Source organism: Geospiza fortis, unplaced genomic scaffold (assembly GCF_000277835.1).
Source record: "Geospiza fortis unplaced genomic scaffold, GeoFor_1.0 scaffold8, whole genome shotgun sequence".
NCBI lineage: Eukaryota > Metazoa > Chordata > Aves > Passeriformes > Thraupidae > Geospiza > Geospiza fortis.
The window spans coordinates 780,818-797,893 of NW_005054414.1; the positions used below are offsets into that span (position 1 = coordinate 780,818).

At 50.9% G+C, this 17,076-nt stretch overlaps 2 protein-coding genes across 4 annotated transcripts in view; one reads left to right on the plus strand and one right to left on the minus strand.

Moving 5' to 3' along the window:
• Window positions 1-4,215, plus strand: part of DENND2A (DENN domain containing 2A) — a 34,493-nt gene extending 30,278 nt beyond the window's left edge. For 2 of the 3 annotated variants that reach the window (XM_031061434.1, XM_005426395.3), the window contains exons 16-19: window positions 281-398; window positions 1,593-1,832; window positions 2,658-2,744; window positions 3,532-4,215. In XM_031061434.1, coding sequence (XP_030917294.1) covers window positions 281-398; window positions 1,593-1,832; window positions 2,658-2,744; window positions 3,532-3,563 — 477 coding nt within the window. In that variant the 3' untranslated portion in view covers window positions 3,564-4,215. The remainder of the gene's footprint in view (window positions 1-280; window positions 399-1,592; window positions 1,833-2,657; window positions 2,745-3,531) is intronic. The other variant, XM_031061433.1, reaches the window with a different exon arrangement.
• Window positions 4,216-8,953: 4,738 nt separating this feature from the next.
• LOC102033289 (pseudouridine-metabolizing bifunctional protein C1861.05-like) overlaps window positions 8,954-17,076 on the minus strand; it is a 29,099-nt gene continuing 20,976 nt past the window's right edge. Inside the window, exons 15-19 of the mRNA XM_005426396.2 lie at window positions 15,566-15,681; window positions 14,676-14,813; window positions 13,824-13,990; window positions 13,312-13,400; window positions 8,954-10,367 (exon numbers count right to left, since the gene is read on the minus strand). Coding sequence (XP_005426453.2) covers window positions 10,172-10,367; window positions 13,312-13,400; window positions 13,824-13,990; window positions 14,676-14,813; window positions 15,566-15,681 — 706 coding nt within the window. The 3' untranslated portion in view covers window positions 8,954-10,171. The remainder of the gene's footprint in view (window positions 10,368-13,311; window positions 13,401-13,823; window positions 13,991-14,675; window positions 14,814-15,565; window positions 15,682-17,076) is intronic.

The window sequence follows — 17,076 nt, forward strand, 5'->3', positions numbered from 1 at the left end:
ATGGTGAGGCCAGGGGTGAGCCCTGCCCAGTAGCCTCCAGGGTCAGACATGTAAAATTCCTCCAGAATAGGGGAATAGTTAGGAAAAGACACCCCCTTTTTCCTTCCTCTTGTGGATTTTGATAGTACTGCGCTGGGTGGTGCTGGGAATGTGCCAAATGCATTACAGTTACGCCTCTCCTCACAGTTCATTTCTAGTGCTCCCCCTGCTGTGCTGGGGACAGGGTAGGAGATGTTTTTGTCCCAGCCCCAGTCCCTGAGGAGGTGGCTCTGTCTTACAGATGGAAGATGAGGACTCCATCCTGCCCCGCAAGCTGCAGGCCGCCCTAGAGCACATCTTGGAGCAGAGGAACGAGCTGGCGAGCGACAAGGAGGAGGGCCCTGTCAATGGCAAGCAGGGTAAAGTACAGTGCCTTTCAGCTGAAAACCGTGTCTTTTCCTGCCCCTTTCTTGTCTGTCACTTCTTAGAGGAGAACTAGGCTTGTATTGAATTTAACACCACAGGTATTGGAGGTAGATCAGGATTTTGGTTAAGCCATATGAAGTATTCCAGTGCACAGGGACAGTTCTCTGTGTGAAGAGCAACAGTATTTATCTCTTCCCAGCTCTAGCCATGCTTCCCTTACAATTCCAGTGAGCACCTGTACTCCTTTTCAGAGGGGTTTCATAGGCTTTCATCCCACTCTGCTGCTGGCCATCAGTGATGCAGGCTCCTCCGGGGGACAGTCACCTGCAGAGCTGCAGACTTGCCCATGACCATGTGGCTTATGGTGACTGGGCTGGGACAGCTCTCTTGGGGGACAGTATGGGCATCTCCTTGGTGCAGAGGAGCCTGGAGAATGTGCTGGTTTTGGCTAGGACAGAGTTAATTTTCTCCATAGCTGGTATGGGGTTGTGTTTTGGATTTGTGCTAGAAACGGTGTTGATAATACAGGGATGTTTTAGCTGTTGCTGAGTAGACCTCATACTGAGCCAACACCTTTCTGCCTCTCATCCCACCCTACCAGTGAGTGGGCTAAGAGTGCACAAGGAGTGGGGAGGGGACAGAGACAGCTGAGCCCAAAAAACCAATGGGTTCCACATGAGTCATGCTCATGGAGTCATGCTCAGCACATAAAGCTGCAGGAAAAAGAAGGAAGTGGGGAGACATTTGGAATTAGGGTCTTTTGTCTTCCCAAGACGTGTGTGCTGGAGCCCTGCTTTCCTGGGCAGGGCTGAACACCTGTCTGCCCATGGGAGCTGCTGAATAAAACAATTATTTTGCTTTGCTTGCATGCACAGTTTTATATTCATCCATTAAACTCTCTTTATCTTAGCCCATAAGTTTTCTCACTTTTGCTTTTCTGATTCTCTCCCCCATCCCACCAGAGAAAAGTTAGCACCAAAATAAAGCTTGGTGTCTTTCAGAGTAGTAGCAATTTGGTCTACTTCCATGACAAGCACTTCCTAGGATGCTCTCTCTCTTGAGCAGCTTTATCTTCTCAGGCTGGATCTGAAAAAATACAGGGAAAATACAGGGAAATTTTAGCCAGGACTTTTCCTGGCACGTTTTTACAGCACTGTCCTGAGCACTGCCTCTTTATTTTTCCCTAGAAACCAGCCCTCTGAACGAGGTGGTGTCCGAGGCCTTTGTCCGTTTCTTTGTGGAGATTGTGGGCCACTACTCCCTGTTCCTGACGCCCACGGAGCGCGAGGAGCGGGCCCTGCAGCGCGAGGCCTTCCGCAAATCCGTCTCTTCCAAGAGCCTCCGGCGCTTCCTGGAGGTCTTCATGGAGACACAGATGTTTGGGGGCTTCATCCAGGAGCGGGAGCTGCGGAAGCAGGGGGTCAGAGGTGAGGGGCTCCAGCTGGGCTCTGGAAGCTGCTGCTGCTCCTACAAGAGCAGGGAGATGCTCCCCAGCCACCACCTGCATGCCCAGCTCTGTGGCTGGAGGCTGCAGTGTCTGTACAGGAGCACCAGAAGGGAATCTGCTGGTTTCTGGATGGGGTTGGGATTGCAGGCGTCTTTCACCTCTGCAGCATCCTCCATGTGTGCCCCTTCCATTCCACGCTGAGTTCCACTGCTGGAATGGCATTTATTCTTGCAGTCCCTCATGCCTTCTTCCTGTGTCCGGAGGAAAAATGAGCTGGATTGGTCATGGTTCTTTTGTCTAGTAGAAAGCTTGGATGCTCATCTCCTTCCCAGAGCTGCTGCTGCAGCTTCACTCCTGTTATCCCACAGTCCCAAGGGCTCTACTGGCAGCTGAAATTTCTTATCCCTGCTGCTACTGGTGCTGGCTTAGCAGCTTCCTGATGAGCATTAATAAGCAGGGAATGCTTGAATAGGTGGCTGAGTAAAAGAGGTAAATTCTGCACGATGATTCCCCAGATGATGTCACTGCCTGGGCTTAGCTGTGTTCGTAGCAGAATGAAGGGAGGTACATTCTGTACCCTGAGTGAGGTACAGCAGCTCAGTCAGCCTTGCAGTGGGGAGGGAGGGGGCAGACCAAAGCTTCTGTGCCAAATCTGGCCTCAGCTGGTGGAGGAGGTGGGGTGAGTTGTTCTCTCTCCTGTGCAATAATGTGTGGGTAAGCTGACACAGTACATTTTCAGGTGGGCATTCCTACTTGGATTTATAGAGACACAAAATAAAAGCTGTTGATTTCTGTCTCTCTGCAGGTCTGTTCGAGGTACGGGCTCAGGAGTACCTGGAAACACTTCCCAGTGGGGAGCAGAGTGGAGTCAATAGGTTCCTGAAAGGCCTAGGTAAGGAAGCAGCAAAACCCTTGGCTTCCCAGGGGCTGGGCTTCTTGTTGCCTTGCTGCCCAAGAGTGACAGAGCTGGTAACTATGTGTGGCATCCAGTGCCTGGCCATGTACCCCTGTGCTGGCACACTGTTGGCTCTGGCCCTGGCCAGTCACTGTCTGGAGGCTGGTGGAGAACCAAAGATTGGGCCATGAGCTGTATCTGTGTCTTCTAAAGGAGACAGGTGGGTCTGAGGAGGCAGTGGAGCAGCCAGGGAATTGGGGATGGTGGATGCAGGTCCTCATGGGGGGATTGACAGAGTTTTCATTGCCTTCAGGTTTGCCCTTAGGGATCAGCAGTGGGAACTGCCCAGGGGTATTCTAAGATTCAATCTATTCTCCACTATAAGGGGAACAAGCCAAGAGCTCCAGACTGAAGTTAGAGGTCTTTGATAAGTCATGGACACCGTGGCTGAGTTTGATCAGGTGTTAAGATCACATCCCTGGTCCTCTTGTCTGTTCTTGGCCATTTAAGAGCAGCAGTGCCTGAGGGGCTGGTGTGCCCTGGACAAATGGGCTCTGGAGGGTGTGCCTGGGAGCTTGCAAGGTCTCAGCCTGCAGCACTGCTCCCAGGGAATGGGCAGAGCTCTGCAGGCCCCTGCTTCCAGCTTTGCAGAGCAGCTGGCTGTGGACAAGGAGCCAGGGACGGCAGCAGGGCCAGTGCACTGCATAGGACAGAGGTGGTGGGAAATGACAATTGTTTTGCCTGTTGCTGTGGAGAGACCATTTTCTTTTCTCTGTCTCTTCAGGCAGCAAAATGAAATTCCTCCACAAAAAGTAAGAGTGAAGCCCATCCTCATTCCACAGAAGAGAATGGCTTTACCACTCAGCAGCAATAAATCAGACTCATCAACCATTCCCATTGAGCCAGCAGCCTTGGGCGCAGCTGCACAGAGCCGTGGTGCTGCAGGAAGGTGGGATGGCTGCAGCTGCCAGGACAGGCTTCTGGATGTCTACAGTAGCAAGCACTGGACCAAGCACTCTCTCTGAACTCTGCACTAGCACGTTGCAGGCATCCCCATGGATTGGATCTCTTAGCTAGTCAATTCTTTATTTGGTTGTATTTTTCTATTTATATTGAGGTTAGAACAGTTATTAAATGATGAGTCTTGCCCTGCCTCCTCTCTGCCTGGTGCTGCAGGAGGCCGAAGGGGGATTCCCATGGGACTGAGCAGGCAAAGAGGGCGTGGAGGGGAAGGACAGAGATGTCTCAAAGTTGGTCTCTGCAAAGCAAGGACACTGAGGGCTGCAGGGATGATGTGGACTGACCAGGAAGAGCTTCCAAACAAGGGAAAAGGGTGAGGGGGAACCACTAAACCTACTGAGGATTTGATGGGCCAGCCAGCTCCCTGGGTGGCTGTACCGGGGAGTCTTGACACAAGGAGAGGCCTTTCCTCATGCAGTGTAATTAAAAGCCAGTTGTGTAAAAGGCACGTGGATCCATGGTGTTTTCATGGAAAGGGATGAGCTGTGTGTTCCCACAGTCCCACCTAGCACCAAGCATGAGCCAGAGAGGACATCAGGCAGCTGGACCCTTGCCTTGGCCAGGCCCTCAGCTTCCCTGTGAGTCTCAATCCCCCACCTGGCAGCTTTCCAGGAGAGCCCAAGGTGGAGCTCACCTGCAGGACCTTGTCTGGGAGAGCTTCCCAAAGGTCAGATGGGCTCTCCTCTGCTGTTGTGGGTGTTGCTGCTGGGAGCCCAGCTGGGAACAGGCAAGGGCAGCATGTCTGCTGCTGCTGCCTTCTGTGCCCCTGCCCGGGCAGGAGGTGGGGCCTCCTGCTCCCCTCTCCTCTGCCTGTGGGGACTGCCTTCGGTGAGGAGGTGTCAGGGGAGGTGAGTGGAGGTTGAGGCAGGGGGAGGGCTTTTTTCCAGCTGGTGTGGAGGCTGTTACACTTGCAGTGCTTGTGAGGGCGAGAGCACCTGGAGCATCCCTGAGTCTCCTCTTGGGAGGAAAGTCCCTTTCCCAGCTGCTGTGGGGCTGCAGGCTGAAAGCTGCATATGGGTACCTTTGCTGCAGCTGTGCTGGGCTGCACAGGACCCCCAGAGGCTTTGAAATGATCCCTGTGGTCCATGGGCCTTGCCAGGTGAGAGGACCTTTCTGACCAGCAGTGGGGTTCAGAGGACCTCACCTGCATTCCACACCAGAGCAGAGCAGTGGGTCCAGTGCTGCTCTGTGAAGCTTTTGAAGCCATGTAACCAGGTTGGTTGGGCAAATGGCTCTGGGGGGCCCTGCTTGAGCAGGGGCATGGCCCAGGTGACCCCCATAGGTCCCTCCCCACCTCAGCCTCTCTGTGGTGTGCACAGTAAGTGCTGGACAGCCATGGTGTCACACCAGGCAGGAGGCAGCAGCAGCATCTGCAGCTCTGTGCCCCCCAAACCTCTGTGCAGGGACAGAGGAAGCAACAATAGAGGGGCTCAGAGAAGCCAGCAGCATTTACTCCCCATCCCCAGCCAGGGTCAGGCTCCCTCAGAGGTGAGCAGGTGTGGGGGCTGCCCCCCGGGTGTGCTGAACAAAACTGGTGCCACTTCACAGTCACAGGAGCTGGTGGTGGCTCATTGAAGGGAACTGCAGTGGTGTTTGAGGTGAATCAAATGCTGTGCTTTAGTTCTCGTTTTAGAAGGGTTTTTAATGGAAACATTATGAAGCTTTGCAAAGCTGGGGTCACCGCCACACATGTAAAGGTGGCCAGGATGCCTGCAAAGCTCTGTGGGATGCTAAATAAAGCTGATCTGTGGCTTGGCTCCAGCCTTCAGAAGCAGGTCTCCTACATGGTCCCACACTGCCAGGGCTGCTCCTGGGGACTCCACATTCCTCTCCTTAAGTGATGTTTTCAGCAGCATGGGACTTGGCCTTCCTTGGCAGGAGCTGTGGTGAGGAGCAGGGAGGGATCCCAGGCTGCCCAACACTTAGCTCAGCTTGAATTGGTGTGTGAGCATGCTGAGATGCTGGCAGCTTTTACTGCACTATCCTAATAGCTCAAATTAAAAAGGGCTGTGAAATAGCCCTGTTTGCCTCATTGGGGAGCTCCAAGGGGGCTCTGCCAGCACAGGGCTCCATGGCCACTCAGTGCATTTACTGGCTGCTCTCAGGAAAGTGGGAATCAAGCCTACATAGTGTACAAAATCCAAAGGGGGTGTTAAAAAGCAGCAGCAAGAGAAGTACAATGAAAGAAACATTTACAACTGTCATTAAGATTTAAAATGAAACTTGTACAAGAAGTGTGGATCTCCAGCTGCAGGACAACCTCTTCAGCTTTAGTTTGAGCTGTGCTGCTCCGAGATGAGCTTGACTCTCCATCTAAGGGCTCTGTATGCTTTGGAGGAAGCCACCTGTAAGGAAAAGCCATAAGACCATCTGTGCTGGGTGTGACCATGGGTCTGTGTGTCCTCCTGTGGAGGCTGCCAGCAGCAGGTGACCAGAGAGGACTATGAACAGAGCACATACACTGGGGATGCCCTATATGCTATACACACACACTGCACTGTACACAAACATTAAACTTGCCTACTCCACCTGCCAGGGGTTTCCTGCACCAGAGCTGGGTCTCTGTGTTTAGTAGCCCTGGATGAGCTTCTGCTCCATGTGTACATGGGTGTAGGCAAATGTGCTGGGGCAAGAGGCCAATCTGGGGGCAGTACAGATTTACCAAAGGGTGCTTAAGAATCAGGACACTGGTTAAACATTAAAAGCTGTGATCTCTGCTCCCTGACAATTCCTGCCTAATTAAACAGCTCTCACACACCATTGTGAGCAGCTCTGCAGGGCCTGTGATGTGCAGGACTGCACTTGCTCACTCCTAAGCTACTGGCTAAATCCCAAGCTCTGTACCCCTTCTTGCTTTTCCAGCACAGGCTGTTGGTGTCCTGCAACAGCTCAGGACACCTGTGAAATCCCAGCCCTCCCTGAAACTTTTGGGAATGTCCCATCCACCCTGCAGTTGTTGATTCTGTAGCTGGCAGGACAGACAGACAGCCCTAGGCAGTCGAGAGACCTGACCCAGCCCTGCATGGGGCAGACAGACTTGGGCTTGAAGTGCTGCAGCCAAGGGTGTGTGTTTGCCAGGAATGTGGGGATCCCTGCTGCCAGTTGCCAGGAGATTAGAACTCACCTCTCTGCCTGGAGACAGGTTTCAGGTGGCAGGTGGCAGCAGGCAGCTTGCAGGTGTAGAGCCCCAGGCAGCCACTGCAGTCCGAGGGCTTCTGGCAGGGCCAGGGCTGGATGCTGTGGCAGGAGTGCTGCAGGGAGAGGGAAGAGGTGGCTGCAATGCCCGTGGCAGCCAGGACCAGCCCAGTCACAGCTGCATCGTCACTCTGCAGTAGCAGCACAAGCAGCTCACCAGGATCTAGAGCAGCAGCTTCACTGCAAGGAGCTGGAGAAGCTGGGGCCCAAGGAAGTGCTCCCAGGGGCAGTTCATTATTGGTTTGGCTGGAAGCACTCTAAGTTGGCCACCACAGCCACAGCACACCCCTGAGTGCCTCTGCTCTTTTGCTGTGGTGGCACCCGCCCCAGCTGAGTGGCATCTGGCACGGTGTCACCCAGCACTTTGTGGTTAAGGCAAGGTCTACTTGTGTGCCACCAAAGTGTGGTTTGGGTTTGCTAAAGGAGAAGTTGGTTACTTGTGGGATGCTGTGCTGAGCCCGTGGAGCAGATTTCCCATGGGCAGAGAAAGGCTGTGCCTCCCTCAGGGCAGTGCTGAGAGCAGCTGTCCCCAGCAGGACATCAGGGCATGGTGCCCCCATTGCAAAGCTGGGAGAGCTCTGTTAGCACTGTGGGGAGTGAACACTGCAGGGAATGTTCCCCTCCTGTTCCTGAACCCTGCAGGGGCTGGGGCTGGAGCAGGATTGTCCCCGCAGCTCTGAGAGCAGCACATGGGGACAACTGCAGCCAGACCTGCACTCTCCTCCTGAGCTGCTCACAGCCACCAGCTCTGCTCTAAGCCGTGCCAGGTACCAGCTGGGGGTGTCCCTGCCCCACTCCCTTTGCAGCACCCAGGCCCACGCTGTGTTGAGATGTAGGGGAATACAGAATGGGTAAATGAAGGTAATATAGAATGTAATCTTATTCCCCAGCGAGTTGCAGCTGGACCAATTACTAAAAATCAGGAGCAAGCCTCATCTTAACAGGCCACACCTGTAGCCAATAAGAACGGTATCATAAAAGAGTGGATTGGCGGGGTCTGGAGGCAGATGACTACTGCAAGGACCAAGAAGAGTCAGTGCTTAGAGGAACTGCTACAGAAAACATCAAGGAGGTATGAAACTCTGGTGGTATGAAACCCTTGATATATAAGACAACATTGAGAGGCCATGTTGTGACAGGCACCTTTCCATGCATCTTAAGAGGAATGGCCTTAAAAACACCTTTTCTACCTGGTGTTTGCAGGATCATGGCATGCTCAGCATGTCCTGCTGTCCTGTCTGATCCTGACTGGTGCCCTGCTCACCCTGCAAGCCCAAGCCCTCTCCCAGGGGTGCTGTGCTTACCGTGTCGCTGTTGAACTTCCCGTAGTTCTTCAGGTGGTGGCTCAGCCTGGCCGTCCTGCTGCGGGAGGGCTGCAGGGGGAGCCTCCAGGGCTTGCCAGGGGCAACCTGCTCCCCACTGCCCAGGAGAGCCCTGGCTGTGGCCTTGCTGAGGGACCTGGAGCTGCGGTGTGCCTCTCTCATCACTTTCCAAGCACTGGCCAGAGGGTGTGTCCTCTCTGAGCCCTGCCCAGGCAGCTTGTCCCCTCCATCTCCAGGTGGCCAAGGGGCTTCTTCAGGGAGCCCAGCCTCTGTCTGCCTCTGCAGGTTGCTGGCCTGGCTCCCCAGTAGCCCAGACAGTGCTGGGACTGAGCAGAGCAGCACCAGGAGGAGTGTGGTGACTGCCAGTGCCTGGACTTTCATCCTCAGGTCCTGCCTTTGCTCAGGGTCCTCCTGCCTGCACAAGGCTGTTGGAGTCAGTAGCAGAGGTGGAAACTGCTTTTTTTCCCCGACTCTGGATGCAGCCAAAGTAATTTTTATAGTGCAGGGACATACCCTGGGGGCACAGCCCTTTTCCCCCGCCCCTGCTGTGTCCCACCTCCAGCTTGTGAGCAAACCCAGCTGCTTACGTGGGCCCCGATCCCCCTCCCTTGTGTTCCCAAACATCCCAGCACCCTTCTGCCACAGCCAGCCTGTCCCTGCTCAGGGTACACACATGGGTGCATGGCATCTGAGCACAGAATGCCTCAGCTGAACCACAGCTGCAAACAAGGTTTTAGAAAAGGAGAGCAGATGGTAAATGTCTGTGTGTCTGATGGAAAGGTGGTGGGCTCGGTGGGAAGGAGTTGCTATGAGCCTGGTGGCAGTAGCCTCAGGTGGAGGAAAGGCACCCAGTTAAGGCCTCCATCCTTTCCAGTGGGAGCTCACTGGTTAAACAGCAGAGCCCACCCAGGAGAGTGGTGTTAGAGCTGCCCTGATCAAGCTTTGATTGACCTCAGTGCTGTGTCAGACACCAGGGAGCTGCTCCTCAGCCAAGGGATCTGTGGATGAAAAGGAGGGTGGGTCTGTACTCCAGGTTTGCTATCAGTCAGGTTTAGGAACCAGCCAGCACTGAGACCCAACTCTACTGGAAACCAGTTTTAATGAGTTTCAGTGTTCACCAATCTGTTGGCACCTGCAGTTGCATCCTGTGCACATTTCAGGCTTAGAGAGAGAAGGTGACTTTTCCTCATGGCTTCCATGGGAGATGCCTTGGCTCCCTCGGATATCTTCTATTTCAGACTTGTTACTCAGGACTAAAGAAGGGGGAAGGAAGCCCCAAGATCAGAGGAAGGCACATGGAATGAGGGACTGTCATCTTTTAAAGGCCACCAGCTGGTCCCTGGTCACTCTTCTTTACTTTGTCCTGCCTACTTTCTCCAGGGGCATTGGACTTCAGAGCAAGAAGGTGTGGGGTGGGGGTGTGCTGGCTGGCTTGGGAAGATGGATGAGGTTATCCTACAGTGTCATGTTCCTGCCAGCTGCACCTTGCCACAGGTTGTGATCCATGGGACCTCTTGCATAGGAAAGGGTAAGCAGCAAGAGCAGATGTTGCTGCTGGGCCCAGCTGAAGAGACGTGGTCCTGAAGATCCAGGAGTCAATGACAGAGGAGCTACCATGATAATGGACAACATGACACAAGGTGGAGGAAGAGAAAATTCCCTTAATAGAAAATCTAGAAGGCCTGGAGGTCAGAAAACCAGGAGGTCTGAAAGACCAGAAATCAGCTTTTCAGTCCACAGAAGTTCCCTGGGTAGGGACCTCCTTTCTTGAGGGTTTACTCAGGACCAAAGCAGATAAATGTTCTCAAAGCTCAAAACACAGTCCAGTTCCTGAAAATAGCATTGCTGGAAGTGCAATGAGGTGATAGATGAGAAAGGCACAGTGTTCTAGTCCATCTTCCATACCTTTGCCTCTGGCCAGCTCCTGCTCTTGACCTGCTCCTGGCTGACACTGGAAGTGCTGATGTCTGGGGAAATGGGCTCATAGGAACGGAGAGACAAGCTGGCAGCTAGCAGACCCATCCGCACACACGTGCCTGTGTCGTGTTTAGCAAGCACCCCTGCAAGGATTCCTGCCATTAAGCTGTGGAGGGAAAGAAAGATGGTTTTGAACAGGGGGAGAAGAGCTTTGAACCCAGGAATGTGGCTGTCCATTTGTGAGAGCTTTCATTTGGACCCCAAGCAGCACTTACAGCAGCAGAATGTGTCACACAGGAATGCTGAGGTTACAATGAATGGGTTTTGCTTTTTTTGTATCTATTTTAGAGTACTAAATAGTGTCATTTATTTGCATTTTTTGCTCTTCTCATCAGAGAAGTTGAGGTACTTCCTCTTGTACCACGTTTTCTCCTCAGTCTTCTAGGTGAGGTGGGACGGGAGAAAAGAGCCTAAGAAGGGAAGAATTTAATTTTCCCCTGCTCTCTAGTTATTTTGTCACTTATCTGCTCTTTGTTGGTGCCTCATTATGTCCTCGTTATATTGGTGCCTCCTCTCCCCAAAGAGTTGGATGGGGTGAGAGACAAAGTTTCTGTATCTATGTGAGGGGGACAACAGGCGCAGCTGGAAAAAGAAATCCAAAGCTGGAATTACATTGGAAAGTCAGATTTTTGGGAAACATTTGCTATGGTTTTTCATTTGAGATTTCCCAGTAAAAGTGATGTAAGTGCAGTGTTTGGGATAGATTGGGAGACTCTATTCACAGCAACTAATGTAAAAATGTTCAGAAGCTAGGAGAGGACGAAGGTAAAGAGAACTGACAAGACAATCACATTTTAGAGGAAGAAACAAGGACAGGAAAATGTGATGGCAGAGAGGATTAATAAGTAAGTCTATGGGCAAGGTAAAAAGAGCCCTTATTTTGTACTCCACCTAATTACATCAACATCTTCTTATCTATAACAAAGGCACAGAAGATTATGACTTCCACAAAGTGTTCAATCTCTCAACAGCTCCAGGAGCTGAGAGTAAATATTTGGGGGAGCATCCCCTAGCAATGCCATGTGTGTGCATGTGGTGCTAGGTTGTCATGGCAGCTGGGGACAAGGAGCAAACAGACCCTGCACACATGCTCAGCTCATGGGCAGGGCTCTGGAGCTGTAGAGGAGCCACAGCGTGGAGGGGAGGCATGAGGTGCCCTGGGTCACTGTTTCTGGGTTGCATTATCCCCTGACCAGTGCTTCTAAAGTGGGAAGGTTCATGGGGTCTAAGCTGAGAAAGTGTTACATTTTAGATATTAGGAAAAAATTATTTACAGTGAGAATGGTGAAGCATGAGCAGAGAGGTGGTGGATGCCCCATCCCTGGCTGGATGGGGCTCTGATCAACCTGCAGCTGTCCCTGCTCATTGCAGAAATGTTCAAACTAGATGGCCACTAAAGGTCCATTCCAACCCAAACCACTCTGTGTTTCTACAATAGTCCTTTGAAAGTGCCACCAGGCTGGGCCTGGGACACTAAACAAGTTTATATGCTCTGGAGATGGCTTGTATGGAATTGCAGTGTCCTTGCATTTCCAGTCTGTTTTGGCACTCTTACTCTGTGGAGCAGGGATTTTCCAGAGTTCAGGAGAGCAGTTGGGGTTATTAGGAAGAAAAACCCTGGATGAACAAGGGGGCTTTGAAAATTCCCCCACATGGCCTTGGGGACTCTGTGGAGAGGAATTTCCAGACCAATGTTACTTCAGGAATGGGAGCAGTAATGAGCCCCAAGCTTTCAGATGGGTTTGGAAGGAAAAACAAGCTTCCAGGTTCCCCAGTGTAACTCGGTGGAGGTGGTTGGCAGTGGTGCATTTTATGTCACCTTCTGTCTTCCCTTGAATTTTAAAATGGAAAAGGAACCCCTAAGAAGGACGTTTCATTACATTAGCCTCTAGAGAAAGCCTTGTCCTGCAGTAAGGAATATTTGTGTTGGAGCAGAAGGTGCAGAGGGGAGGCTGTGTCCTTGGAGGGGCTGGCTGGGGACATCTGCCCAAGGTAGTGTGCAAAGCTGAGCTTTTCTTAGGTCAGGCTGACCCCATGATGCTCCTCCAGCCCCCATTCCTCTGCTGATATTACCCCTATTGCTCCAAACAACCATTTGGTCTTCTCTGGAGAAGACCAGCTTGCAGCTGAGTCAGCTCACCTCAGAGGTGATCTGGGATACAAACAGCACATCCTGGTGTTAAGTGGGCTCACCAGCTTGGCAAGAAGTTATTGATTGATTTTAAGTAAAATATTGAGGACTCTCTATGTTTAAAAAAATCCCAAACCACAAAAACCTTTTCATTCTGGATACTGATCAGAGAAAAAAAGTGTTGCTATGTTGAGTTATTGGTAGGTAAGAGCAGAAAGGGAAAAGGAAATATCTGTCACATACAGACTTTTGGTCTGGCCCAAGGCAAAGAAAGGACAAAATCAACCATTGCAACATAAGAAGCAAGAAGAAAAAAACAACCTGACTGCTACATATAGTTTGTCAAGTTAACAAGGAGCATAATAAAATATTACTCTGACAGACTGAGACTTGATCACTGGGGCTAGGAATAATAGCTGTCATTTCCCACTTCTATGTATGGCATTGTGTGAACAGCCAGGCGAATTATACAGCAGACTCTTTTGAAGCAAGAGCTTCAAAATTGCCAGAGGCAAATGCAGAACCTGATGAAATGCTTTTACAAGGCCATTTTAGCTCTTGAGTGGCAGTTCCACTTCCACTGGAGAAGTGTGGAAGTAAGGCAGTTAGTAAGACAGCTTTGATGTAAGGTGGTTTACTTTGCTTTTAGCAGCTCAGCCCAGAGTAATTCAGAATTCTTAGATTGCCAGGAAAGGCTTGGATCTTGAAGAAAAGCAAAACTAATAATGGCAAGCCTGGCTTCCAAGATGCTTCGGGGGACAATTTTAGCAAGCTTTGCAAGGAATCACTGCAACCAGCCCTGGTCTCATCCTTAATGTCTCTTCCTCAAGCAGCAGTTGCTTTTCCAGCAGAATTTCAAACGAATCCGATTATGGCCCTTTCACAAGCAGCTGGAGAGGACAAAGCAGCAAGGATATACCTGTCACCAGCTCCTGAGACGTTGACAATCTCCTCCCTGCTGACGGGGATGGCGGGGTAGTGGGCAGCACAGAGCCTGGCAGCAGCAGCCTGTGGTGGGAGGGAAGGGAAGTTAGTGGGAATTGCCCAAGCTGGTGAGGCCTGGTGTGCCTGATGCCAGATCCGCGGGGATGGCAAAAAAAAGAAAAGGCTGGAAAAAAGGCAATAATCTTTTTTCACACTTTGATCATTTAAATGAAGCTTCCTGCAAATGAAGCTCGCACTCATGAATATTCACACAGCACATTTAATTCTAGCTGACTCTAAACACTGCTGCTAGGAGCCAGCAGCACACGGACAGACAACTCGATTTGCTTTCAGAGCTGTGTATTCCACCCCCCCAAACACATACATTTTCCAGCAGTGATGCCATGTTTCCCAGGACTGCTGCCACGACACCAGAAATAGCAACAGTGCCATATGGCCCAAGAAAGAAGCAATTGGGAGCTCAGAGTTAGTTTTCCATGCCCTTACCTGTTTGTGAGCTCCTGGATGAAGGGAGATGCTCCCTCCCAGGCTCCTGCCGCACAGGAGGACGCCGTGAGCGCCGAGGGTCACCACCACACACTGCAGGTGGGCCAGCAAAGGGCAGGCCAGGGCCACTGCAGCCTGGACAACATCCTCCAACCTGGATGGCAGCTCTTCAGAGAGAGGGGATGGAAAAGTGTGCTCCAACTATAAAGGTCCTCAACCAGCCTGTCTGTGGGCTGGCAGCCTATTTATGAGCACTTCTACTACTATTTATAGGCACTTCTACTATTTATGGGCACTTCTGAAATGTGGTTGGTAACATTTTTTTTGCTTTATATTATGGGAAACATGGAATTCTCCAGAATTAGACTTCCACACTGTACTTCTATGCTGAGGAACCCAATTCTCAAAGGGCTAAGCATGTGTCTGTAGAGATCAAAAAGCTGTCTTGAAGCATGGCTCCCTTGTTTCAATGCTGTTGGATTTCCATCTGCATTTGGTGGGGTGTGCCATTTCTGCAAAGGGTGGTCTGCTGGGACAGGTGCCCTCTGAGCACCATGCTTCAAGGACACATTGACAAACCAGGTATTACTCCTGTTTAGGTGATGAAGTGAGGCAAATGGGACCTCTGGTTTTGGGCAGGGAGCCATCCCAGGCCTACTGTGGTCTCTGCTGGGTCATCAGTCCATACAGCCCAGACAGAGATGGCAGTAAGGTGCAAGATACCATGAGCACTTATGAATCCCCACTATGCTATAACCCAGTTTGCCTGTATTAGAGGCTGAAGCAGAAGATGCTCTTCTCAAGGATCTAGGTTATCTAAAAGTCTGACTGACCCTTCTGAGTATTCAATACCTGCTGGCACAGGGTTCCCGAGGGTCCGATTTATTGCTCTCAGCTCTTGCAGGTTGGGGGAAATGTATGTGAGTGCTTTCCAGCTGTCTGAGAGGAATGGCTTAGAGGCCTTGTTCTCATCTGTTGGCTCATAGCACACTTCAAAACAACAATGCAATTGGTTAGTTAATTAATTCATTAGTGGTTCATCTCTGTGTCAGAGCAGGATGCAGTGGAGAACACTTAGCATAATCTGCACAACTACAGTTACACCTTTAAATTGTGAGACATTCCCCCAAACTTGGGATAAGGTCTCCCAAGGTTTCCTTCTCAGTGTCCAGCAATGAGACAGCTGCTTCTGGCTATGGATGATATAACCAGACCCCAGTTTTGTTCCTCCAATTAGCTGGTTTTGGAGCCTCTGCCAGGTTTTTAGACCACTGTGTCCTTCTTTGGGCTTTGCTTTTAAAAAGGAAGGTGTAACTCCAAAGGTTTAGGAAGCTTTGTGAAAGATCCCCAGCACACCAGTGGAGGGGGGAACTTATTTTATGGGAATGGAAGAGAATTCCTCTCAAAAGATGCTTTAGTGCTTTTTCTGAGAAGCAAACTCTATTGCTGCTCAAATTGCCACTTGCACTGAGATTAAAAGGCTCAGAGAGCAGCATTCCCTGGCCTTCTGGCAGTGCTCAAGGGCTTTACCAACTATGCCTCAGGAAATGTGGTTGAGCTGCAGAAAGAGGAAAACTGCAGAGAAATCCAAAATGCTTTTCACATCTGAAGCAGAGTGGCAGAGTACAGAAAGAGGTGCTGAATAACCTGGCATGTCAGACAGTCAGTGGTTATCTCCAGCAAGCAGCAGGGATGTGCCTGGGCTGTCTTACACACATGCTGTGAGGGCAAGTTCTCCTTACCTGCTAGCTGGTGCTCTCTAGCTAGTTGGCAGACGTACTGAATAGTGGAGAGAGGCACATTTCCATCAATGCAAACAAGTGGGGCCTGACACAGGTTCTCCTTGAACTGGGACACCTAGTTAAAATCCAGGACACACAGGAAAGACAGCCTGAGTCATTGCAGAGGGACAAAATCATTGCTAGTCTGACTTCATGTAGAATTTTGACTTGTATTCCAGCCTTTAGGTGCACTCATGAACCTAAAAGAGTGATTCCCTAAGGAAAACAGATTTTTCCATTTGCCTCATCTCCTCCCCTTCCCCTGCTCCTGGTCATTAAGGGCTGCACTCAACTGGCAGAGCCCCTCCAGCAGAGGAAGATAATTGCTGGTCCAGGCTGGAGCACTACAGGGAAATGCAATGCTGCTGTTTACTGCCCCTGCAGGATTCCCATGCCTGCCTTGACTCCCCCTTTGCTCACTGTGTGTGCCATTTGATGTCCTCTCTGCACAGTGTCTCCTGAGACAGGCTGTTCAGCAGAGTGTTGGACTCCTGGGTCCCACTGAATCCCACAGGGGTGGGGTTCAGGGGAGCAGTGGAGCAGGGAGCTGCTGTTCTCTCCTTTGGCTCTCTGAGGTTGCACAGCCACTTGCTGGGATGCCAGGCCAGGGCTATGGGCACTGGAGCAGCATCCCCCAGGTCTCTGCCAGCCCTGGGGGGAAGAGGGGCTGCCAAAATGCACTTTGCAGCACAAGACTGCTTCAGAATTTCCACTGATCACAGCTGCTTTGTAGAGCTCAGGAGAATTAATCCCTCATGTAAGTGGTTTTCTGTGCCAAGGCTTTGGGGAGGCAGGGTGAGGATGGAAGTGGGAGTAATAACCAGATTTTTCCTTAGGAAAGCTCCACCTCATGGAGATGCCACTGATGAGTAAATTGCACTTAACTTCCATGTTGCTGTCAGTCATGAAGCACGAGTTTTTGTTCTGTCAGTAAAAGAAGGAGGGTGCAGTGATGGGGCTTTCACTGAATTACTCTTTAATCACTGCTGCCATTATGCTTCCCTGATGTTTTTGAATGTTTGGATGTGCTGAGCAACAGTTTCTGTTGATACAACTCAGTGTGTAGAAACAACAGGGATGGTAGGGAGGGGATGGAACAGAAAATTTTGCTTTAATCAGTGTTCTGTCCATTTTTTTCCTGATTTTCCCTAAAGGAAGAAATATGGGTTAGGGTTATACAGGTTGATTTTTTGCTGGCTTTAGGATGCAAAATTATAAGTTAGCTTGGACAAGTTAATGAAGAGGATTCTGGCCTACTTATCATGGGTGATGGTAGTGGTGATATTTATAAACCAGAAACAGATAGAAACTCCATCTGGTTCAGCAGTAATAGAGGGCTCTATTGGCTCGTTATTGGCTCTGGTGGCTTGTTATGCTGCTGTGCCAGTGGCCAGGGACCAGGGTTAACTTCAGCATCTCCCATGCCTTCTGCACCCATTCCCTCCCGGTACAAACATCATCACTGGCCTTTG